General features: G+C 42.8%; 1 protein-coding gene across 2 annotated transcripts in view; it reads right to left on the bottom strand.

Annotated features, from left to right (window-relative positions):
- Positions 1-3,622: 3,622 nt before the first annotated feature.
- LOC134352124 (cytochrome P450 2K1-like) overlaps positions 3,623-25,577 on the bottom strand; it is a 39,431-nt gene continuing 17,476 nt past the window's right edge. For both annotated transcript variants that reach the window (XM_063059342.1, XM_063059343.1), the window contains exons 4-9: positions 24,104-24,264; positions 17,272-17,445; positions 15,433-15,574; positions 15,150-15,337; positions 5,777-5,918; positions 3,623-4,205 (exon numbers count right to left, since the gene is read on the bottom strand). In XM_063059342.1, the coding sequence (XP_062915412.1) occupies positions 4,027-4,205; positions 5,777-5,918; positions 15,150-15,337; positions 15,433-15,574; positions 17,272-17,445; positions 24,104-24,264 (986 nt within the window). In that variant the 3' untranslated portion in view covers positions 3,623-4,026. The remainder of the gene's footprint in view (positions 4,206-5,776; positions 5,919-15,149; positions 15,338-15,432; positions 15,575-17,271; positions 17,446-24,103; positions 24,265-25,577) is intronic.

The raw sequence follows: 25,577 nt of genomic DNA, 5'->3' as shown, positions 1-25,577 counted from the left end.
AAGCAGCTGAATTAAGGTTCTACAGGAGAATGTTAAAAATATCATGGACCACACACACATCAAATGAAGAAGTTCTCAGAAGAGCCCAAGTGGTTCGATCACTCATACCAACAATGAGAGAAAGACAACTCAGATTCCTAGGACACATCATGCAGAAAGGTGAACTGGAAAAACTCATACTCTCTGGAACGATCGAGGGGAGCAAACCTAGAGGAAGACTTTGGCTTAGGTACATCAAAAGCCTACCCAGGTGGCTACACATCTAGGAAATGGAAAGCATCCAAAGAACGAGGGATAGATCTGTATGGAAAACCATGGTCACCAACGTCCGCATCACATATGGTAGCTAGACAGACAGACAGACAAGGATGGTGGCAGAACACTCCCTTGGCAGATAAAAAGGACCACATATGACTGCTAGATGTTCCAGATCAGGTGAGCAGTACTGAGACAGAACTGCCATGTCTGTGCAGTTAATCATAAAGTATACTCCATCTCTGTCTTTAAAAGGCTGAGCTGTCCTGTCTTTATGGTGAATGGTGAAGCCATCGAGCTACAGTGCAGCATCTGAAATGGCGGGGGTAACTATGTTTCCATGAAGCACAGTGGTCCCCAGTGTCTGTCTGGTACAGCAATTTTGCTGTGATGTCTTCAGTTTTATTTTCCAGAGACTGTACAGGATTCCGCCCACAGGACTGTCGGAGTCGGGGTCTGAAGCCTGTGCATTTCGAGCTTACCTGCAGCCCAGCACACTTCCCTCGCTTCCTATTTCTTAAAGGGGAACTGCACTTGCGACTTGAGTCTGCAGTCTGGGATCTGTCATTTCTGAGTTTCGATAATTTTCTGAACCGTCTTCAGAAGATGTTGCTTTCTGAAGTATGTATGGCTGTGACTGAGGATATCAGCTGCAGTGGTCCTGAATGGGAATATTTGATGATTCCCATCAGAGCAACACACAACGAGTCGACCCTTTTCAGCACCATCTGAAAACAGATATACAACCAAACGAAACAATGTTTCGTTTTGAGGGGGATGGACGGAGTTTCCCCAGTCATGGTGTACCTCAGTGAGGTTGGGTACAGGAACCATGGTGTACAAAGGCTGTTGAAAATCTAGTCAGGGAAAAAAAAAGCTAATGAAAGGTTCAAAAAACTAGGTAATGATAGAGATTTAGAAAATTATAAGGTGAGCAGGAAGATATTTAAGAATGAAATTAGGAGAGCCATAAGGGGCCATTAGAAGGTCTTGGCGAGCTGGATTAAGGAAAACCCCAAAGCTTTCTACAAGTATGTAAAGAGCAAAACGATAAGATGTGAGAGAATAGGACGAATCTAGTGTGACAGTGGAAAAGTGTGTATGGAACCGGAGGAGATAGCAGAGGTAGTTAATGAATACTTTGCTTTAGTACTCACTATGGAAAAGGACCTTGGCAAATGTAGGGATGACTTGCAGTGGACTGAAAAGCTTGAGCATGTAGACATTAAGAAAGAGGATGTGCTGGAGGCTTTTGGAAAGCATCAAGTTGGACAAGTTACTGGGACTGGACGAGATATATTATGGGAGGCAAGGGAAGAGATTGCTGAGCTCTGGCAATGACCTTTGCATCATCAGCAGGGACAGGAGAGTTTCTGGAGGATCAGAAGGTTGCAGATGTTGTCCCCTTATTCAAGAAAAGGAGTAAAATAGCCCAGAGAATTATAGACCAGTTAGTCTTACTTCAGTGGTTGGTAAGTTGATGGAGAAGATCCTGATAGGGAGAAATTATGAACATTTGGAGAGATGCAATATGATTAGGAGTAGTCAGGATGGCTTTGTCAAGGGCAGATTGTGCCTGATTGAATTTTTTGAGGATGTGACTAAACACATTGATGAACGAAGAGCAGTAGATGTAGTGTATATGGATTTCAACAAGGCATTTAATAAGGTACCCCATGCAAGGCTTATTGAGAAAGTAAGGAGGCATGGGATCCAAGGGGACATTGCTTTGTGGATCCAGAATTGGCTTCCCTACAGAAGGCAAAGAGTGGTTGTAGATGGGTCATATTCTGCATGGAGTTCGGTAACCAGTGGTGTGCCTCAGGGATCTGTTCTGGGACCCCTTCTTTTCATGATATTGAAAAATGACCTGGATGAGGAAGTTGAGGGAATGGGTTACTAAATTTGCCGATGACACAAAGATTGTGGGAGTTGTGGATAGCGTGGAGGCCTGTCAGAGGTTACAGCGGGATATCAATAGGATGCAAAACTGGGCTGAGAAATGGCAGATGGAGTTCAACCCAGCTAAGTCTGAGATGGTTCATTTTGGTAGGTCAAATATGATGGAGATGGCAGAATACAGTATTCATGGTAAGACTCTTGGCAGTTTGGAGGATCAGAGGGATCTTGCAGACTGAGTCCATAGGACACTCAAAGATGCTGGGGAGGTTGACTCTGTGGTTAAGATGGCATATGGTGCATTGGCCTTATCATCATCATCATTGATCCTGTGGATAGCCAGAGGCTTTTTCCCAGAGCTGTAATGGCTAGAACGAGAGGACACTGATTTAAAGTGCAGAGCAGATGTCCAGGGTGTTTTTTATGGAGAGAATGGTGAGTGCGTGGAATGGGCTGCCATTCACAGTGGTGCAGGCGGATACAATAGGTTCTTTTAAGAGACTCCTGGGTAGGAATATGGAGTTTATATAAATAGAGGCTATGGGTAGCACCAGGTGATTTCTGAAGTAAGTACATGTTTGGCACAGAATTTTGGGCTGAAGGGCCTGCATTGTGCTGTAGGTTTTCTATGCTTCTATGTTTCTAATCTTTGGAACTTGCAGGAATGTATGCTTTGTCATTAGGAAGCCACCATTGATTGCTTCTTTATAGTTTAGCCCGGTGACAAATATCACATTCCACATAAAGAAACTCATTTTTGTTCTGATTATGAAAGTATAATGTTCTGGTGAAGATTTCTACTGCTGTGCTGTGGGGTATTTTATTTTAGCAGTTTTCTGTAAAAGCAGTAAAGTGCGCTTTGGCTTCGGCTAAAGATAAGGAGTCATGTTGTCCAACTTAGGAATGTTGTGTCAGTCAATTGCAACTTTCTGTCCAGTGGAAGATTCGGGAGAGCTGGGTGGAATCAGATTTCTGTAGGACAGCAGATGAAAATGATGAGAAAATCTACAGATGCTAGAAATCCAAGCCACTCACAGAAAATGCTGGAGGAACTCAGCAGGTCAGGCAGCATCTATGGAAAAGAGTAAACATTCGACGTCTTGGCCAGAAACGTCAACTGTTTACTCCTTTGCACAGATGCTGCCTGGCTTGCTGTGTTCCTCCAGCATTTTGTGTCTGAAGGACAATAGTCTGGTTTGGGGTCTTTTGGCGATTCCTGCCATGCGGGGCACAGGGGAGATGCTGCAGAATGCTGTTGGAAGGAGAGTCCCAGTTGTAAGAAGTGCGTCATGCAAGTGAATGGCTCCAAGGAGGAAGGGCCAATACTCCAGAGAGAGCTAGTTCATTCAAGATGGTCTTTGGAGATAGTTCAGAATGTGGCAGATGTTTTTGATGCAGACCATGGGCCCAGTGCATTTGTAAAGTGAAACAACTCCGCCTAATGCAGAAATGAGCTCCAACACTTAAGTGCACATTGGACTAGTTTAATTGCGATGGGCCCTTTTATTTTTTGGTAACTTTTTGTTAATGTTGACAATTTGGTAAATATACTTTCTCTCTGATTTTATACGGTGCACGATCTCTTATTTCTTGGCTACCAAAATTTGTGTCTGGACAGTATTTTACACAGCATTCACTACAACCTATGCCGCTTAATTATGAACATCCATACTATCCTGTTTGGTTGAACCCCAAATCATACCAACCCTGAACATGTGTTGCTTATGAAAGGTGGCCTTCTCATCTTTGAGTCTCATGGCTATTAGCAGAGTTAGCTAACGAGTTAAGTTTCTATACGAGCTCTGATGAGAGGGTTACAAAAATATTGAAAAGGAGATAAAACAAGACAAGTCATGAAATGATGTGTTTACATCAGCGATAAACTGCACACACGTTCTGGTACTTTGGGATTAAGGTGAAGCCCACATCTGACGAGAGCTCCAGATTGGTAACGTTTGGCGGAACTTGAAACCTGAACCTTTGTATCAGGATGGTAAAGAACAGAAAAAGCTCCATCCTGGCCAGGGACTGCCCCGCACAGGCCCTGGGTCCTGCAAAACAGAGTGGCAAAACAATGTCAATTTTCAAAAACCAGAGTTAGTCACCCTCACCCCAAGACATTGAACAGTAACATTTTATAATGGGAATGCAAGGTAACAGTATTTCTCTCTCTACAGATGCTGCATGGCTTGCTGTAAATTCTCTACTTTCTCTTTCAATTCAGATTTCCAACCATCGTGTGTTTCCCATTGTTCTGGCCATTTTCCCGTGTCCTTATTCACCTCCTCTCGTCAGATTATCTGCCCCTCCCCATGTATCTTTGTCACTCACTCAGCCAGCACCACCCTCATCTTCATCTTTATTTTCTCTTGATCTTCACCCTGTCATGGCCATTCCCTTCACCTCCGGAGACATCCCCACTTCTCTGCAACTTCAACTATTGTTTCCCAAGTATTGCTAGTTCCACCAAAAAGTATTAGCTCCAATGTTAACTTTCACTCACTTATCATTGACACTGATTGACCTACTGAGTATTTCGATAACACCCTGATTTTCTTTCACAATATGATAGTGCTGGAGTGGGGACTGAGGACATTTCTGGGATGTCCCCTGGAAGAAGCACTTCAGTCATGAGGAAGGTTTTGACGGTTTTCCCTTGAGTGAAGCAGTATAGGAGGAGATGTGTTTCTGTGCTGTGTAACACCATGAATCTACACTCCGTGGCAACTTTATTAGGTAGCTCCTATACCTAAGGAAGTGACCACTGTCTGTATGTTCATTGTCTTCTGCTGTTGTAGTCCTTCCACTTCACGGTTCAACATGTTGTACATTCAGAGGTGCTCCTCTGCACACCAGTGTTGTAACACATCATTATTTGAGTTATTGTTCCTTTTCTGTCAGCTTAAACCAGTCTGGCCTTTCTCCTCTGACCCCCTTTTAATTACAAGGCATTTCTTCCAACTGAACTGCCAGTCACTGATGCTTTTTCCTTCTCACATCCATCTTTGCAAACGCTAGAGGCTGTTGTGCGTGAAAACCTCGGAGGTCAGTCGATTCTGAGATATCCAAACTACCCTGTCTGGTGCCAACAATCATTCCTCTGACAAAGTCACTGAGGTCACATTTCTTCCCCGTTCTGATATTTGCTCTGAACAACACTGAACCTCTTGACCATGTCTGTTTGTTTCTACGCACTGAGTTGCTGCCACATGATTGGCTGATTAGAATTTTGAATTGACGAGCAGGTGTACTTAATAAAGTGGCCACGGAGTATGTGATTGCAGAATATAAAACTGAGGGGTACAGACAGGATCACTGCCTGAGACAGGAGTTTAAACAGAGTTGTTGACAGCATTTAGGAAACATGTGGATAATCACTGAAATTGAATAGAAAATAGCAGTTCCAAGTTCTGGAAGATGTGATTGATACTGATTGGTGCACAGTGGTTGGCATAGAATAGTGGGCAGAATGGCCTGTTACCATGCTCAATGACTATGACTTATTTTCCACCATCTACATATGTTTGCTTTACCATCTGACATAAACAATCCTTCCGACAAATGGGCCAAGGTCAGAGGAGAAATTCCACTAACCTACAATCCAGTAATTTAAACTTCTTACCCATTGAAAAAGGAGTAAAGGCATCTCTCTTCACAAACTTCCCTTCAGCATCCAGAAAGTTGGAAGGGTTGAAGTCATTTGGGGTTTCCCACTGAGTTTTGTCATACAGCACCGAGGTTAGCAAAGGGATCACTGGTGTGCCCTAAGAATGTAATTTACAAATTAGGTTGTTATTCCCTTTGAGGATTATCGCTGAAAGTATTTTCACTAGAACAGAATTATCAAACTTGGCAACTATTCCACACTTCAGGTACATTCGTACCTCTAACAGATCTCCAAACTCCTTCACTCAGACAAGATCAACCATGAATGTTGTATCCTAGCTGTCTATGTGATATGCTGGTCAGGGCAGTATGATATGGAGGGATAGCTATTGTCCATGTAGCATGCTCTCAGGCTCCACACAGCTGATCAATCCAAAGAATATAAGACCATATGATATAGGAGCAGAATTAGGCCATTTGGCACATTGAGTCCAACTCCACCATTTCATCATGGCTGATCCAAATTTCCTCTCAGTCCCAATCTCTTGACTTCTCTTCATATTCCTTCATGTCATGGACAATCAAGAATCAATCATCCTGCTTGAAATATACATAAAGACTTGGCCTCCACAGCCCTGTGACAAAAAATTCCACAGAGTCACCACTCTCTGGAGAAAAAAAAAAATCCTCCTCATCTCCGTTCTAAAAGAACATCCCTCTATTCTGAGGCTGTGTCCTCTGATCTTAGCCTTTCCTACTGCAAGGAAACATCTTCTCCACATCCATTCTATCAAGGCCTTTCACCATTCCATAGGTTTTAATAAGGTCACCCTTTATTCTTCTGAATTCCAGTGAATGCAGGCCCAGAGTCATCAAACACTCTTCATATGACAAACCATTCAATCCTGGAATCATCTTCCTGAACTTCCTTTGAACCCTTTCCAATTTCAGCACATCCTTTCTAAGATGAGGGGCTCAGAAGTGCACACAATCCTCCAAGTGAGGCCTCACCATACATTAGAAAATCTTAACATTACATATTTGCTTTTATATTGTAGTACTCTTGAAATGAATGCTAACTTTGCATTTGCCTGCAAATTAACCTTTAGGAAATCCTGCACAAGGACTCCCAAACCCCTTTGCCTGTCAGCTTTTTATATTTTCTCTCCATTTAGAAAAGAGTCAACCCTTTCATTTCTTTTAGCAAAGTGCATAACCATTCACTTCCCGACGCTCTATTCCATCTGGCACTTCTTTGCCCATTCTCCTAATCTGTCTAAGTCCTTCTGTCGCCTTTCTACTTCCGCAAAACTACTTGCCCCTCTGCCTGTCTTCTTAATGTCTGCAAACTTTGCAGCAAAGCCATCAGTTCCATCATCCGGGTCATTGAAATACAGTTCTGAGTAAAGCAGCTTCTTAAAGTATCAATCCCAACACAGATCCTACTAGTCTTGGCAGCAACCAGGAAAGACTCTTTATTCCCACTCTTTGCCTGATGCCAATCAGCCACTGATTTATCCATGCTACAGTTTTTCCTGTGACACCATGGGCTCTTAACTTGTACACAACATCAACCGATTCTCCATTCTCTATCCTGCTTGTTATTTCTTCAAAGAATTCCAACAGATTTGTCAGGCAAGATTTTCCCTTGAGGAACCATGCTCTCTAAGGCCTATTTTGTCACGTGCCTCCAAGTACCCTGAGACCTCATCCTTAATAATCGACTCCAACATCTTCACTGCCAGCAAGGTCAGACTAACTAGCTTATGGTTTCCTTTCTTCTGTCTCTCTCCCTTCTTGAAGAGTAGAGTCACATTTGCAATTTTCCAGTCATTCAGAACCATTGCAGATTCTAGTGATTCCTGAAAGATCAATACTAATGCCTCCACGATCTCTTCAACCATCTTTTCTAATCTCTGGGGTGTTCACCATCTGGTCCAGGTGTCTTAGCTACCTTCAGACATTTCAGTTTCCCAAGAACCTTCTGTCTCATAATGGCAACCACACACTTCATGAGTCCTGACAGCTGGAACTTCCACCATTCTGACAGTATCTTCCAGAGTGAAGACTGATGCAAAATACTTATTTAGTTCATCTGCCATTTCCTTGTCTGCTGTTACTACCTCTCCAGCATCATATTCCATGAACCCATATCCACTCTCAGCTCTCTTTTACACTTTATGTTTCTGAAGAACCGTTTGGTATCCTCTTTAATATTATTGGCTAGTTCACTTTCGCATTCCATCTTTACCTTCCTCATGACTTTTTTTACTTGCCTTCTGTTGGTTTTTAAAAGCTTCCCAACCCTCTAACCAGTAATTTTTGCTCTATTATATGCTCTTTCTTTGGCTCTTCTGTTGTTTTTGACTTCTCTTGTTAGCCACGATTGTGTAATTTTGGCCCTAGAATGCTTCTTCCCCTGTGGGATGTATATATCCTGTGCCTTCCATATTGCTTCCAGAAATTTCAGCCATTGATGCTCTACCATCCACTTTTGATTTTGTCCACCTTTTACATTGCAACTCATCCTGCTGACTGCATGTTTGGCTATCAACAGCCTCTCCTCACGACACAATACACCACAACATCCAAAGGAATGACAAACACCAATTCAGTTTGGCACCAGTGGCATCGCAGGAGTTGCCAGTCAGTGTTGAACTCAATGTACAACTGCCATCTGGATTCCATCTCTTCCCCCTGAGTGGGCAGAGCTCCAAGGCAGTGAAGGTTTGAAGTCACGTTTCCTTCTCCGCGATGAGCTGCCAAGCATGGCTGATGAACCCCATCTGCCCGAAGCAGCTGGTTTTAAGGTGCCAGAAACCCACCCTTTCCCTTTCTGCTGCCAGTGGACACATTTTTGCCAGGATCAGTAGCTAAGCCACACTTGAAGGCCAGGAGCTGGACTTGATTGTTAGAGCCTATTTGAGATGCATGCTGTGGGGAGCATTTAATAGGTAGTGGGAGCTCATTCCCAACACCTTCCCTGGCTATGAAACCTTATGGAACCAGCAGTGCATTGACCTCTGAAATTCCCTCTCTGTCACTCAGTTATCTGAAGTTTCAACAATTGTTCATCCCAGTTTGGCAAAAGAATAAATCAAGGAAGGTAGTGCACACCCGTGGCTGACAAGGGAAATTAGGGATAGTATCAATTCCAAAGAAGAAGCATACAAATTAGCCAGAAAAAGTGGCTCACCTGAGGACTGGGAGAAATTCAGAGTTCAGCAGAGGAGGACAAAGGGCTGAATTAGGAAGGGGAAAAAAGATTATGAGAGAAAACTGGCAGGGAACATAAAAACTGACTGTAAAAGCTTTTATAGATATGTGAAAAGAAAGAGATTGGTTAAGACAAATGTAGGTCCCCTACAGACAGAAACAGGTAAATTGATTATGGGGAGCAAGGACATGGCAGACCAATTGAATAATTACTTTGGTTCCGTCTTCACTAAGGAGGACATAAATAATCTTCTGGAAATAGCAGGGGACAGAGGGTCCAGTGAGATGGAGGAACTGAGGGAAATACATATTAGTAGGGAAGTGGTGTTAGGTAAACTGAAGGGATTAAGGGCAGATAAATCCCTAGGGCCAGATGGTCCGCATCCCAGAGTGCTTAAGGAAGTAGCCCAAGAAATAGTGGATGCATTAGTGATAATTTTTCAAAACTCTTTCGATTCTGGATTAGTTCCTGAGGATTGGAGGGTGGCTAATGTAACCCCACTTTTTAAAAAAGGAGGGAGAGAGAAAAGGAGGGAGAGAGAATTATAGAGCGGTTAGCCTAAAATCGGCGGTCGGGAAACTGCTAGAGTCAGTTATCAAAGATGTGATAACAGCACATTTGGAAAGCAGTGAAATCATCGGACAAAGTCAGCATGGATTCGTGAAAGGAAAATCATGTCAGACGAATCTCATAGAATTTTTTGAGGATGTAACTAGTAGAGTGGATAGGGAGAACCAGTGGATGTGATATATTTGGATTTTCAAAAGGCTTTTGACAAGGTCCCACACAGGAGATTAATGTGCAAACTTAAAGCACACGGTATTGGGGGTAAGCTATTGATGTGGATAGAGAATTGGTTGGCAGACAGGAAGCAAAGAGTGGGGATAAACAGGACCTTTTCAGAATGGCAGGCAGTGACTAGTGGGGTACTGCAAGGCTCAGTGCTGGGACCCCAGTTGTTTACAATATATATTAATGACTTGGATGAGGGAATTAAATGCATCATCTCCAAGATTGCGGATGACACGAAGCTGGGCGGCAGTGTTAGCTGTGAGGAGGATGCTAAGAGGATGCAGGGTGACTTGGATAGGTTAGGTGAGTGGGCAAATTCATGGCAGATGCAATTTAATGTGGATAAATGTGAAGTTATCCACTTTGGTGGCAAAAACAGGAAAACAGATTATTATCTGAATGGTGACCGATTAGGAAAAGGGGAGGTGCAACGATAGCTGGGTGTCATTATACACCAGTCATTGAAAGTGGGCACGCAGGTACAGCAGGCGGTGAAAAAGGCGAATGATATGCTGGCATTTATCGCAAGAGGATTCGAGTACAGGAGCAGGGAGGTACTACTGCAGTTGTACAAGGCCTTGGTGAGACAACACCTGGAGTATTATGTGCAGTTTTGGTCCCCTAATCTGAGGAAAGACATCCTTGCCATAGAGGGAGTACAAAGAATGTTCACCAAATTGATTCCTGGGATGGCAGTACTTTCATATGATGAAAGACTGGATCAACCAGGCTTATACTCATTGGAATTTAGAAGATTGAGGGGGGATCTGATTGAAACGTATAAAATCCTAAAGGGATTGGACAGGCTAGATGCAGGAAGATTATTCCCGATGTTGGGGAAGTCCAGAATGAGGGGTCACAGTTTGAGGATAAAGGGGAAGCCTTTTAGGACCGAGATTAGGAAAAGCTTCTTCACACAGAGAGTGGTGAATCTGTGGAATTCTCTGCCACAGGAAACAGTTGATGCCCGTTCATTGGCTATATTTAAGAGGGAGTTAGATATGGCCCTTGTGGCTAAAGGGATCAGGGGATATGGAGGGAAGGCTGGTACAGGGTTCTGAGTTGGATGATCAGCCATGATCATACTGAATAGCGGTGCAGGCTCAAAGGGTCGAATGGCCTACTCCTGCACCTATTTTCTATGTTTCTGTGTTTCAAATTCAAGTTCAGTTTATTGTCATTTAACCAAACAAAATAACGTTCTTCTGGGCCAAGCTGTACAACTCAGTACAGAAAACTCTCACACATAGCACAAATTATATTTCCACGATTAAATTAAGAAATAATAAGGTACAGTTATGACACAAGTTAAAAAGTATAATGCTGCTGGCCCTTCAAGTGTGATGAGTCCTGGGTTGTGACAGGGAGTTCAGTAGTTTCAGATCCAGATAGATATTCTCCTAATATACCTCCTGCCTGATGGTCGAAGGTCAGAGATTGCTGGATAAGTGAGAGGGATCAGTAGCAATCCCTGGGCCCCTGCAGACATATGACTCCTGATAAGTATCTCTGATGAGTGCAAGAGAGACCCCGACTATCTTCTCTGCAGTTCTCGCAGTCCTCTGTCGGGAGTTGCAGTCAGACGCCTTGCAATTTCTGTAGCAGACAGTGATGGAGTTGGTGAGGGCACCCTCGATGGTGCTTCAGTAAAAATTCATTAGTATAGAGGAGAAGCCTCACTGGCCTCAATCTCTTCAGGAAGTGGAGACGCTGAGGTGGTGTTGAGGGACCAGGTGGGATTGTCCATTATGTACACTCCGTGAAACTTGGTGCTCCTAACTCTACAGCAGAGATGTTTATGTGCAATGAGAAGTGGTCAGATTCCACCTCACTGAAGTCCACAATCATCATTTTGGTCTTGTCCACGTTGAGACTCAAGTTGTTGTGTCAGAAGACAGCATACCAGTCTCTCAGAAATGCTTGGACCTCTGCTGTCAGTCCTGAGTTAATCATCTGCTTAATCAAGCTTACTCCAACATCTCAGCAAGTTCAACATACACTTATTCCAGGTGCTTACCATCTTTGGGTGAGAGAGGTCTCTTCTCAGATACCATTTATCTCTCTCAGCCTTACTGCAAAAGTTCAAAGTTGGAATTCAATTTGGTATCAAAGATGAACTCCCTTTCTTCCTGGGTGTCTCAGGAAACAGCTCCTTATCACTTGCTGGCAGTCTCCCAACTCAGCACCAAGAAACCCACCATTCTTCGGTCGCGTACGTCTCGGGTGTACACCCTGCCAAATCCGTGAGATTGGGATGTCTCTCCCACACTTGGCTCAGTTTGTGTGAATGCTGTGTGATTTCCTGCCCTGTTACAGCTTGTTGCCAGGAAATAACAGACTGCGTATCCCACATAATTAAAGGAAGTATATTTATGAATATTAACTTAACAAAAAAAAACCTGCTCCCCCAGCCTTCTCTCCTGATTGCATGGCTAACATTTCTAAGCACCCGTTACCTTTAACAATAACACAAACTCTGCTTATATAGGAAGACTATTAGATGAAATACCCTACAACATTAGCAGTGAAACCTTTACCAGGGTGTGACACATATGCTACAATGAACTACCTTGAGATTCATTTTCTTGCACACATTTACAGGAAAAAAGAAATATAACAGAATTTTGTGAAAGAAATGATACACAGTCAAAGTCTGACAAAGAAGAAGAAAAACACTGCAAATAAAGATAATACAGAAAGCATTCGTTGTATAGAATCCTTGAAAGTGAGTCTGTAGGTTGTAGAGTCAGTTCTGAGCAGTGGTGACTGATTTTATTCATGCCAGTTCAGGAGTTTGGTGACTGAAGGGTATTAACTGCTCCTGCACTGTGCAGTGTGGGACCTGTGGCTTCTGAACATCCTGCCTGGTGGTAGTAGAGAGATGAGAGCATGGCCTGGATGATGGGGGCCTTTGATGATGGACGCTACTTCCTTGTGTTTGCATTCCATGCAGATCTATTCAACACTGAGGAGAGCTTTGCCTGTGATGGACAGGGTGTGGGCTTCATCTCGGATCGAGATTATCATCAGATGTCCAAGTACGAGTATCCACAGGTGCAATAAGACATCTGCTTGCAGCAACATCACAGGCACATAGGATCACAAGGTTTTCACCATCATCATATCTTGTTTAGAAGCCTCATGTTGGTACCTTGTGAATGGCCTTCTTCTTTATAAATTAATTTTCTTATGCATTTCTACAAGAAACTCCAGAAGAGAACCAAACAACAAAATGGAGATTTATACAGTGCGAAACAAACAAATCCAATATGTAATTCATAACAATTAAGAAAAAAAGCACCCGAAAGAGAATTATGTAAAATTAGTATCCACCCCAACCACTTACTGGAACAAAACACCCAGGCCACCATTGTGATATAAAAGAAAAAAATCAATCGGAGCATTCAACCCCAGAGAACTGTAAATATATATAGAAAAGAAAAGTATAATGCCGACTATCAAAAGTATAATGTAATTCACAACAAAAAACCGTATAACTTACAAAAAAGCTGACAGTAAGGGATTTTAGAATACAAAAATAAAGGAGAAACTTACCCTAAAGATGAATTGTAAAAATATTCAAGAAAAGGTCTCCACACCATATGAAACTTTATGTCTGAATTGAGAAGTGAATAATTAATCTTTTCGAGGTCCAAACAGGCCATAATATCACTAAGCCACTGAACGTGAGTGGGAGGGGCAGCATCTTTCCACCTAAGAAGAACTAACTGTCTAGCCAAGAGAGAGGCAAAAGATAATGTTCGACATTTAGTCGGACTGAAGTGCAAACTTACATCACCCAAGGTGCCAAAAAGAGCAACCAGAGAGTCAGGTTCTAAATGGCAATTAAGAATATGAGATAGGGTTGAAAAAACCTCTCTCTACAATTTCTCTAGACTAGGACAGGTCCAATACATATGAATAAGGGAAGCCTCAGCCCCTTTACACTTATCACAGACAGGGCTAATGTCAGGGTAAAAACGTGATAATATAGTTTTAGACATGTGGCCCCTGTGTACAGCCTAAAACTGCAAAAGGCAGTGGCGAGCACATAGAGAGGTTGAAGACTCATACGGCCAGATTTGGGAACAGCTTCTTTCCAACTGTAATAAGACTGCTGAACGGATCCTGACCCGGATCTGGGCAGTACCCTCCAAATATCTGGACCTGCCTCTCGGTTTTTTTGCACTACCTTATTTTCCACTTTTCTATTTTCTATTTATGATTTATAATTTAAATATTGAATATTTACTAAGTTTTACTATTTTTAATATTTAATATTTGTAATCCAGGGAGCGTGAAGTGCAGAATCAAATATCGCGTTGATGATTGTACGTCTAGTATCAATCGTTTGGCGACAATAAAGTAAAGTAAAGGTTGAGTTGACTGACTTAAGAATTGAAACACAAACTGCATCAGATAAGGAGATATTTAGATCTTGTTCCCGGGCAGTTCTAGTTTTATCAACAGGGGCGCACCTCAAAATCACCAACTTATCCCGAATGGCAGAAATTAAACCTTTACCCAATGGATTAGTACTAAGAAACAAATCCAGAACATTTTTCTCAGGCATCTCAGGAAAGTCTGATATCAAAGGGTTAATGAAATGTCTAATTTGAAGGTACCTAAAGAAATGAGTATTAGGTAGATTAAACATAGCAGACAATTGTTGAAAAGTTGCAAAACGGTTATCAATGAAAAGATCTTCAAAGTGCCGAATACCCTTTTTATGCCAGTCGTAAAATGTTGGATCCCGCATAGACGGTAGGAAAAGATGATGATGTAAAATAGGGCTAGAGAGAGAAAAACCATGAAGACTATTAAATTTTCTGAACTGAGCCCATATTCTGAAAATCCCAGTAACACCATCCACTGAATCAGCTTTGTCTATCCTGCTTGTTGATTCCTCAATGAATTCCAGCAGATTTGTCAGGCAAGATTTCCTCTGAAGGAAACCATGTTGATTTTGGCCTTTTTTATATCATTGGCCTCCATGTACCCCAAAACATCATCCTTCATAATGGATTCAAGCACCTTCCCAACCACTGAAGTCAGGCTAACTGGTCTATAATTTCCTGTCTTTACTCCCTCCCTTCTGAAAGAGTAGAGTGAAAATTCCAGAGATACAACATTCACAACAATATTCATGATACAAAATGATACAAGAGAGACACAATGAGAACAAAAAACAAAGTCCATTTTACTGTAAGTTCCCTCCGTATCTCATCCCCTGACCCATGCTTGATGCTTCCAAGAAGTTGAATATGTCAGTTTGACAAGTCACATAAAATTACACGAAGAAATTTTAAGTATTTAGTCACAAATTTGCACTTTCATAGAACAATTGCCGGCAATCAGTCACTCATTTCACCTAACGTACCTTTGGAAAGAAATATCCTTTGAAGTTCAAGTCCTCTGTTGTTGAGTGCATGACGTTCAATGGCACAATGTTAGCAAACCTCTGGATTTCGTGGATCACTGCATTGGTGTACGGCAAATTTTTCCGATCTTCAGTTCTGGGGAACCGCTCCGAACCAATCACGGTGGTGATTTCATCGTGGACTTTTTCTGGAACACAAGGAGATGGTTAATGCACTCAGTAGCAGGGTGAGAGCACAGATTCTCACATGAGGAAAAACAGTCATCAATCAGATGCTCCTCACCCTGAATCTGTGGATATTTCATCATCAGTAGCATAGCCCAACGAAGGGTGGTCGAAGTTGTCTCCATTCCAGCACCAAACAGGTCGGCGACTGTGAATACCAGGTTGTTTTTATGGAAATATGTATTTGGGTTACCTGATTCCTGTAAAAGGTGATAAGATCATAAGATACATGTGCAGAATTAGGCCATTTGGCCCATCAAGACTTCGCCGCTATTCCATCATGATGAATTTATTAACCCTCTCAACCCCATCCTGCTACTTTCTCTCTATAACCTTTGACACTCTACTTAATCAAGAAGCTATTAACCTATTCTTAAAATATACTAAATGATGTGGCAACCACAACCAACTGTGGCAAAGAATTCCATAAATTCACCACCCTCTGGTTTAATAAGTTACTCTTCATCACTGTTATTTGTGTTCTGAAGTTGTGCCCTCTGGTCCTAGAACTACCCCCCCCCCGCTGCCCCCCCCCACCACCCCCGTCCAATATAGGAACTACAGGAATCATTCGCTTTACAACCACACTCTCAATATTCACACTTCCAAATATTCAACAGATTTCAAAGAGATCCCTTAATTCTTCCCAAAAGTACAGGCCTGGAGCCATCAAACGCTCCTCATATGTGAACCCTTTCATTCCCAGAATAATTCTTGTAAATGTCTTCTGGAGCCCTCTTCAATTCCAGAACATTCTTTCTTAGATAAGGGAATAAAACTGCTCACAATGCTCCAAGTGCAGTCTGAGCAATGCCTTATAAAACCTCAGCATTATATTCTTGCACTTATACCTTAGCCCTCAAGAAGTGAATGCTAACATTGCATTGGCCTTCCTTACTACCAGCTCAACCTGCAAGTTAACATTTGAGGAATCCTGTACAAGGACTCCCAAGTTACTTTGACCTCTGATTTCTGAATTTTCTCCCCATTTAGAAAAGAGTTTATGCTTGTATTTCTTCCAACAAAGTACATGACCATACATTTTTCTACACTGTATTCCATATGCCACTTCATTGCCCATTCTCCTAATATTCCCAAGTCCTTCTGAAGGTTCCCTACTTCATCAGCACTACATGTCCCTCCACATATCTTCATATTGTATGCATATTTGGCCATAAAGCCATCAATTCCATCATCCAGATCATTGATGTATAATGTGAAATAAGTGGTCCAAACATCAACCCCCATAGAACTCCACGAGTCACCAGCAGCCAAAGAGAAAACACCCTTCTTATTCCCACTCTTTGCCTCCTGTTGTCAGCCAATCATTTATCCATGCTAATATCATGGATCAATCATGTAATACCATGGGATCTTATCTTTTTAAGCAGCCTTACCTTTAGTAATGGACTCCAGCATCTTACCAACCTCTGTAGTCGGGCTAACTGACCTATAATTTCTTGTCTTTTGCCTCTCACCCTTCTTAAATATTGGAATGATTCTTGCAACTTTTCAGTCCGCCAGACCCATTTCAGAATCTGGCGACTTTTGAAATATCACTAGTAATGCCTCCATAAACTCCTCAACTAGCTCTTCCTGAACCTTGAGGTGTCATCCATCAGATCCAGGTGACTTATCTAACTTCAGACCTTTCACCTTCCCAAGCTCCTTCTCTCTGTAAATGCTCACGTCTACCCCCTGACACTTTCCATGCTGCTGGTGTCTTTGACTACCATGTCAGCCATGGTTACCTCATCCTCCTTTTAGAACACAGGAGCTTAGAGACAGGAGTTCGAATCCCACCATAGTCCTGAGGGATTAAGTTCAAAGTACTTCAATAACTGTGGAATTCTATAAAAAGGGTAACATGCAAACTATGAGCTGGTGTGGAACATACCTGCTGCTGCTTTAACATGAACACATCAATAAAGCTCCTTGGATTATTTGCATCCAGTGTCTGGTAGTTCTTGGTTATGAAGTCTTTGGTAAACTGCCAAATCAAGTTTTGATTTTTCCAAAGTTTCTTCTTTGAACGGTATAGAAATCCCAGTATGGGAACAGCATTATAAAGCTGTAACATAAGAACAATAATTTTGATAGTAATGTTTTTAAGTCGAAGGAAGTTCTGATGGACATTTACAACTTCTCGCTGTCCCTGGCTATGGTTGCAGCATGCTTCAAAGCAGCCACCGTCATACTAATCCCTGGAGCATCAGTGGCAACATGTCCTAATGACCACAGACCAGGGGCACTCACTCCCATAGTTGCCAAGTGCTTGAGAAGATTGGTCATGTCCCACATCAAGCATATCATGCCAGCTACCTTGAACTAGCACCAGTTTGACTACAAGGTCAATAGGTCAACTAAAGATACCAATTTGATCACCCTTCAGACTGTGTTGGAACACTAAGCTCACAAAGACACCTACATCAGGATGGTTTTGGTTAATTACAACACAGCCTTTAACAAAACACTACCGAACAAGCGCTGCCAAGCTCCACAATGTAGGTCTTTGCATATCAATCTGTATCTAGATCTTGAACTTCTTCACTAATCTTTCTCAGATGGTGATATTGGGCAAGTGCACATCAACACCCCTCCCCCAACCCTGAATACCAGTGCCCCACAGAGGTGTGCACTGAATCCCCTTCTCCACTCTCTCTTCACCTATCCCTGCACTCCTGCTCATGCTACAAAGTCAATCACCAAATTTGTAGATGACACGACTGTGATTGGCCTAATCACAAGCAATACCAAACAGAGAGGAGGTGCTGAAACTCTGTCTGATTGGTGCAGGAATGACAACCGATCACTCAACATCAAGAAAACAAAAAATGACAATTGACCTCAGGAGGAGAAGAGGCCCTTGTCAAACAAGCCCTGTTATTCATAAATGGTGAGCTAGTGGAAAGGGATTCCAACTTCAGGATCACTGAGAAGCTCTCTTGGTCCGTCAACACAAGTATGATAATAGGGAAGGCACGGTGATTAGTGAGGAAGACTACCATGGCTTGCAGGGGAATCTGGACCAAATGGAAAAAAATCCACTGAGAAACGACAGAGGCGTGAGGTGTTGCACTTCGGTTGGACCAACCAGGGTAGGCCTTGCATGGTGAATGGTAGGGCACTGAGGAACATGGTACGCTGTTTAAATGGCTCGGCATGGACTAGACGGGCCAAAGGGCCTGTTGATGACCCTGTACTTTTCTATGAATCTATCATAGTGACTATACTACCTGAGGTGATTCTGGAGAGCTAATCTGCTCCAAACATTGCTGGCCAACTTTTGTCAAAGTGCGATAGAGAGCATACTGACATACGGAATTGCAGTGTTGTACTCAAGCTGCAGTAAAACTGATCACACACCACTCCAACAAGTGATTAGTGTGGCTCAGCACATCACTGGGACTCAACTACTGGACTTGGAGACAATCTACAACTCTAAATGCCAACGGCATGCTCATAACCTTATTAAAGACCCAACCCATCCTGAACACTGTCTGTTCAATCTCCTGCCATCTGGTAGGAGATACAGAAACTCTTAGGCAAGACAGTAAGACTGAAAAACGACTTCTTCCCGAGGGTTTTCTGCAGCTGAATAATACTTTACCCCAGCTTAACAATGGCATTTGAGTGCTATGGACTATCAAAATCACTTGTTGCATGTAAATATGGGATTTCTTGAAACAAATTAAGCCATATACTTTATACTTTATTGTCGCCAAACAATTGGTACTAGAACGTACAATCATCACAGCGATATTTGATTCTGCGCTTCACACTCCCTGGATTACAAATATTAAATATTAAAAATAGTTAAATTACTACATATTAAAAAGTTAAATTATAAATCATAAATAGAAAATAGAAAAATGGGAAGTAAGGTAGTGCAAAAAAAACCCGAGAGGCAGGTCCGGATATTTGGAGGGCACGGCCCATATCTGGGTCAGGATCCGTTGAGCAGTCTTATCACAGTTGGAAAGAAGCTGTTCCCAAATCTGGCCGTACGAGTCTTCAAGCTCCTGAGCCTTCTCCCGGAGGGAAGAGAGACAAAAAGTTTGTTGGCTGGGTTGTTTCGTGTCCTTGATTCTCCTGGCAGCACTGCTCCGACAGCGTGCGGTGTAAAGTGAGTCCATGGATGGAAGATTGGTTTGTGTGATGTGCTGCGCCGTGTTCACGATCTTCTGCAGCTTCTTTCGGTCTTGGACAGGACAACTTCCATACCAGGTTGTGATGCACCCCAGAAGAATGCTTTCTACGGTGCATGTATAAAAATTAGTGAGGGTTTTAGGGGACAGGCCAAATTTCTTTAGTTTTCTCAGGAAGTACAGGCGCTGGTGGGCCTTCTTGGCAGTGAACTCTGCTTGGTTGGAGCAAGTCAGGTCGTTTGTGATACTGATCCCGAGGAACTTAAAGCTTTTGACCTGTTCCACTTGCGCACCACCGATGTAAATTGGGTCGTGAGGTCCGCTACTCCTTCTGAAGTCAACAACCAATTCCTTCGTCTTGCTGACGTTGAGGGATAGGTATTGTCTTCGCACCATGCCACCAGGTTCTTAATTTCCTGTCTGTGCTCAAACTCATCATTACCTGAGATACAGCCTACAATTGTTGTGTCTTCAGCAAACTTATACATTCAGTTTGATGGAAACTTCGCTACAAAATCATGGATATACAGTGAGTACAGCAGGGGGCTGAGTACACAGTCTTGTGGGGCATTGGTGCTCAGAGTGATTGTAGAGGAGAGCTTGTCCCCTATTTCTACAGCCTGGGTCCGGTCTGTGAGGAAGTTGAAGATCCAGCTGCAGATCTGGGTGCTAAGGCCCAGGTTCCGGTGCTTATGAATCAGTTTACTTGGAACGATGGTATTAAAGGCAGAGCTGCAGTCAATGAAAAGGAGATTTACGTAAGCGTCTTTATTCTCCAAGTGTTCTAAGGAGGAATGTAGGGCCAGAGAGATGGCATCTGCCGTTGACCTGTTGCTCTGGTAGGCAAATTGCAAAGCATCCAGGTTGACCAGTAGGCTGTGGTTGATGTGTGCCGTAACCAATCTATCGAAGCACTTCATAGCATTTGATGTCAGAGCCACAGGTCGTTAGTCATTCAAGCATGCCACCTTGCTCTTCTTCGGCACTGGGATTATCATTGCCTTCTTAAAATACGAGGGGATCTTAGACTGAAGCAAGGAGCAGTTGAAGATGTCAGCAAACACTCCAGCTAGCTCACTTGCACAGGCCCGGGAAACCCGTCCCGGGACGCCATCTGGGCCCGTCGCCTACATTGGATTTATATTCAGGAAGGCCCTTCTAATGTCCTCCTCAGTGACGATGAATCTCAATGCCACCAGGTCTGGTTCATCCAGAGGGACGCTCCTCTTCTGTTCGAATCTTGCGTAGAGTACGTTAAGTTCGCCAGGAAGAGAAGCGCCACAGTTATTGATATTCCCAGACTTTTCTTTGCGCCCAGTGATCTCATTTAGACCCTGGCATAGTGTACTGGCATCCCTCTGGTTAGCCTGGGCTTCGAAATTGGCCCGATATTGCCTCTTGGCACCCTTAATGGCTTTCCGGAGTTCACGCCTGGATTCCATGTAGCGACTGGTATCCCTGGACCAAAAAGCCGCAGCTCTAGCCTTTAAAAGGGACTAGACCTCAGAATTCCTCCAAGGTTTCCGGTTAGGGAATACCGGGATCGTCTTGCGAGACACAGAGTCCTCCGTGCATTTCCAAATAAAGTCCGTGACAGCTGAGGCATACTCATTGAGATTAGCTGCCCAGTCCTTGAATACTAACCAGTCCACCGATTCAACCACTCCCGTTATGGTAGACCATCCCTGCCTTCATAGAAACATAGAAAATAGGTGCAGGAGTAGGCCATCCGGCCCTTCGAGCCTGCACCGCCATTCAGTATGATCATGGCTGATCATCCAACTCAGAACCCTGTACCAGCCTTTCCTCCATACCCCCTGATCCCTTTAGCCACAAGGGTCATATCTACCTCCCTCTTAAATATAGCTAATGAACTGGCCTCAACTGTTTCCTGTGGCAGAGAATTCCACAGATTCACCACTCTCCATGTGAAGAAATTTTTCCTAATCTCAGTCCTAAAAGGCTTCCCCTTTATCCTCAAACTGTGACCCCTCATTCTGGACTTCCCCAACATTGGGAACAATCTTCCTGCATCTAGCCTGTCCAATCCCTTTAGGATTTAGGATTTTATACGTTTCTATAAGCTCCCTCCTCAATCTTCTCAATTCCAACGAGTATAAGCCCAGTTGATCCAGTCTTTCATCATATGAAAGTCCTGACATCCCAGGAATCAATCTGGTGAACTTTCTTTGCACTCCATCTATGGCAAGAATGTCTTTCCTCAGATTAGGGGACCAAAACTGCACACAATACTCCAGGTGTGGTCTCACCAAGGCCTTGTACAACTGCAGTAGTACCTCCCTGCTCCTGTACTCGAATGCTCTTGCTATCAATGCCAGCATACGATTCGCCTTTTTCACTGCCTGCTGTACCTGCATGCCCACTTTCAAAGACTGGTGTATGATGACACCCAGCTCTCATTGCACCTCCCCTTTTCCTAATCGGCCACCATTCAGATAATAATCTGTTTTCCTGTTTTTGCCACCAAAGTGGATAACCTCACATTTATCCACATTAATTTGCATTTGCCATGAATTTGCCCACTCACCTAATCTATCCAAGTCACTCTGCATCCTCTTAGCATCCTCCTCACAGCTAACACTGCCGCCCAGCTTCGTGTCATCCACAAACTTGGAGATGTTGCATTTAATTCCCTCATCTAAGTCATTAATATATATTGGAAACAACTGGGGTGCCAGCACCGAGCCTTGCGGTACCCCACTAGTCACTGCCAGCCATTCTGAAAGGTCCCGTTTATTCCCACTCTTTGCTTCCTGTCTGCCAGCCAATTCTCTATCCACATCAATACCTTACCCTCAATACCGTGTGCTTTAAGTTTGCACAGTAATCCCCTGTGTGGGACCTTGTCAAAAGCCTTTTGAAAATCCAGATATACCACATCCACTGGTTCTTCCTCTACCTATTAACCCCATCACTGCACTGCACTTTAAACACCTTAAATCACTTTTTATAATGCTGTTTACATTGTAAATACATGCTGGTGTTTATGCATTTATGAACATTTTATCTCATGTTTTTACTTTAACTTTATTCTTTACATATTTTTTATTCTTTATTTTGTTAAATGTTGCTGCTCTTTTAGTTGCATGTCACACCAACACACGACAGCAAGTTCCTAATACATGCAAATGTACAGTACTGTGCAGAATCCCTAGGCACATATCTATAGCTGGGTGAGGGGGGCTAAGTCTTTTGCACAGTACTGTATATTATGTCTTCACAGTTTTCAAATAACACTTAATATTACTGAGCTAAAACAAAGCTAAGTGCTCTTATTTCTGATTCCCAATATACAGTACTGTGCAAAAGGTTTAGGCACTGTAGCTACATATTTGAGCCTGGGACTTTGGCACACTACTGTGTATGGCAATTAAAGTTGATCCTTGATGTTAATTACAGTTGTTGATAGGTGTTTATTACCACAGTTGTTCTGATCAGGAACGGATCCACAGAGTCCAAAGGCCATGCCTGACCACTGTGTAGAACCACTGGATGGTGCACAATGGTGGCTTACTGATAGACCAATGGAGAACATTTCTCTGTGACAAACTCACTAGAATACAGAAGCTGCCTGGCCTGCTGCGTTCACCAGCAACTTTGATGTATGTTGCTTGAATTTCCAGCATCTGCAGAATTCCTGTTGTTTGCGTTTAAAGAATACTATATAAGTTGCTTTGTTCATGAATTTAAGGGCAGGTACTTGCAAATCCCAAAAATATCTGCTGGGACTTCTTGCAAATACACTACAATTGAAATAGACCCAGAAGCCACTTTATTGGGCAGCTCTCGTCCCTAATAAAGCGTATGCTCATGGTCTTCTGCTGCTGCAGTACTTCCAATTCAAAGTTCGATGTGGTGTGCGTTCAGAGATGCTCTTCTGCACACCACTGTTGCAATGTGTGGTTGTTTGAGTTACTGTCGGCTTCCTGTCAGCTTGGACCGGTCTGCCAATCCTCCTCTGACCTCTCTCATGAACAAGGCATTCTTGCCCACAGAACCGCTGTCACTAGATGTTTTTTTATTTTTTTGTATCATTCTCTGTAAACTCCGTAAATTGTTGTGTGTGAAAATCCCAAAGGATCAGCACTTTCTGATATACTGAACTCACCCCATATGGCAGCAATGATCATTGCACAGTCAAGCTAACATTTCCCCCATTCTGATATTTGGTCTGAACACCAGCTGAGTGTTTTGATCGTGTCTGCATGTCTTTATGCATTGAGTGCTGCCACATGATTGGGTGATCAGATATTTCCATCAACGAGCAGACGTACGGGTAATGGTACTGAATGTGTGGTTGCATTTCTGGTGAACAATGAGATTTTCGCCAGAGGGTGGTGAATTTGTGGAATTTAGTACCACAGGCAGCTGTGGAGATATTTAAGGCAGAGCTTAATAGGTTCTTAATTGACGATGGCATCAAAGGTCATGGGGAGAAGACTGGGGAGTGAGGCTGAAGAGGGGAAAAAGGATCAGCTGTGATTGAATTTCAGAGCAGATTTGATGGGTCAAATGGCCTAATTCTGCTCCTATATCTTATGGTCTTATGGTCTTACTTACCTGAATCATTGGAGAACCAGAAAGCTTAGCACTTTCATTTATTGCCTTTACCAAAATGATGAAGGTTTGGTCATCATAATCAAATCTATCACCAAAAAGTATGGAACAGATGATATTGCCAACAGCAGCACTTAACTCAATGGCTGGATTAAATTCTTGGCCTGCAGAGACAGAGATCATTCACAAGTTACTGAAAATGCTGAATACCATTTGACTCTTTATTAAGTGTCCTGAATAGTCTTTCAGTTTCCTCTTTAAATTCAGCATATTTCTGGTGTTTTTCACCTATTGATTTCTAAATGTTATGTACAGTGCCTATAAAAATTATTCATCCACCCCCCGCTCCACAAGTGTTCATGTTTTATTGTTTTACAACATTGAATCACAGTGGATTTAATTTGCTTTTTTGACACTGATCAACACAAAAAGACTCTTTTATGCCAAGTGAAAACAGATCTCTACAAAGTGGCCTAAATTAATTACAAATATAAAAAAGCAAAGTAATTGATCGCAGAAGTATTCCCCCCCCCCCCCCTTAATATGACTCACCAAGTCATCCCTGGCGCAGTCAAATTGTTTTAGAAGTCACATAATTAGTTAAATGGAGATCTATGTTTGGAGTCCTGTGTGCAGTCAAGGTGTTGCAATTGATTGCAGCAAAAATACACTTGTGCCTGGAAGATCCAACTGATGGTGAGTCAGTATCCTGGGAAAAACTACACCATGAAAACAGAAGAACACTCCAAGCAACTCCGTAAAAAGGTTATTGAAAAGCACAAGACAGGAGCTGGAAACAAGAAAATGTCCAAGTCACTGACTCTCCCTTGGAGTACAGTGAAGTCAATCATCAAGAAATGGAAAGAATATTTCACAACTGTAAATCTGCCTAGAGCAGGCCATCTTCAAAAACTGAGTGACTATGGAAGAAGGGGACTAGTGAGGGAGGCCACCAAGAGACCTATGACAGCTCTGGAGGAGCTACAAGCTTCAGTGGCTGAGATGGGAGAGACTGTGCATACAACAACTGTTGCCTGGGTACTTCACCAGTTGCAGCTTTATGGGAGAATGGCAAAGAGAAAGCCACTGTTGAAAAAAAAATCACATGAAATCTGGGCTAGAGTTTGCCAGAAGGCATGTGGGAGACTCTAAAGTCAGCTGGAAGAAGGTTCTATGGTATGATGAAACCAAAATTGAACATTTTGGCCACCAGACTAAAATCTATGTTTGCTGTAAGCCAAACACTGCACATCATCAAAAACACACCATCCCTACCGTGAAGCATGGTGGTGACTACCTCACGCTGTGGGGATGCTTCACTGCAGCAGGCCCTGGAATGCTTGTTAAAGTAGAGTGTAAAATGAATGCAGCAAAATACAGGGAGATCCTAGAGGAAAACTTGATGCAGTCTGCAAAAGAACTGCAACTTGGGAGAAGATTTGCTTTCCAGCAAGACAATGACCCCAAACATAAAATC

The sequence above is a fragment of the Mobula hypostoma genome, chromosome 9 (assembly GCF_963921235.1).
Source record: "Mobula hypostoma chromosome 9, sMobHyp1.1, whole genome shotgun sequence".
Lineage (NCBI taxonomy): Eukaryota > Metazoa > Chordata > Chondrichthyes > Myliobatiformes > Myliobatidae > Mobula > Mobula hypostoma.
The sequence above is the reverse complement of the archived record's forward strand: the minus strand, read 5'-3'. Positions and strand labels throughout refer to the sequence as shown.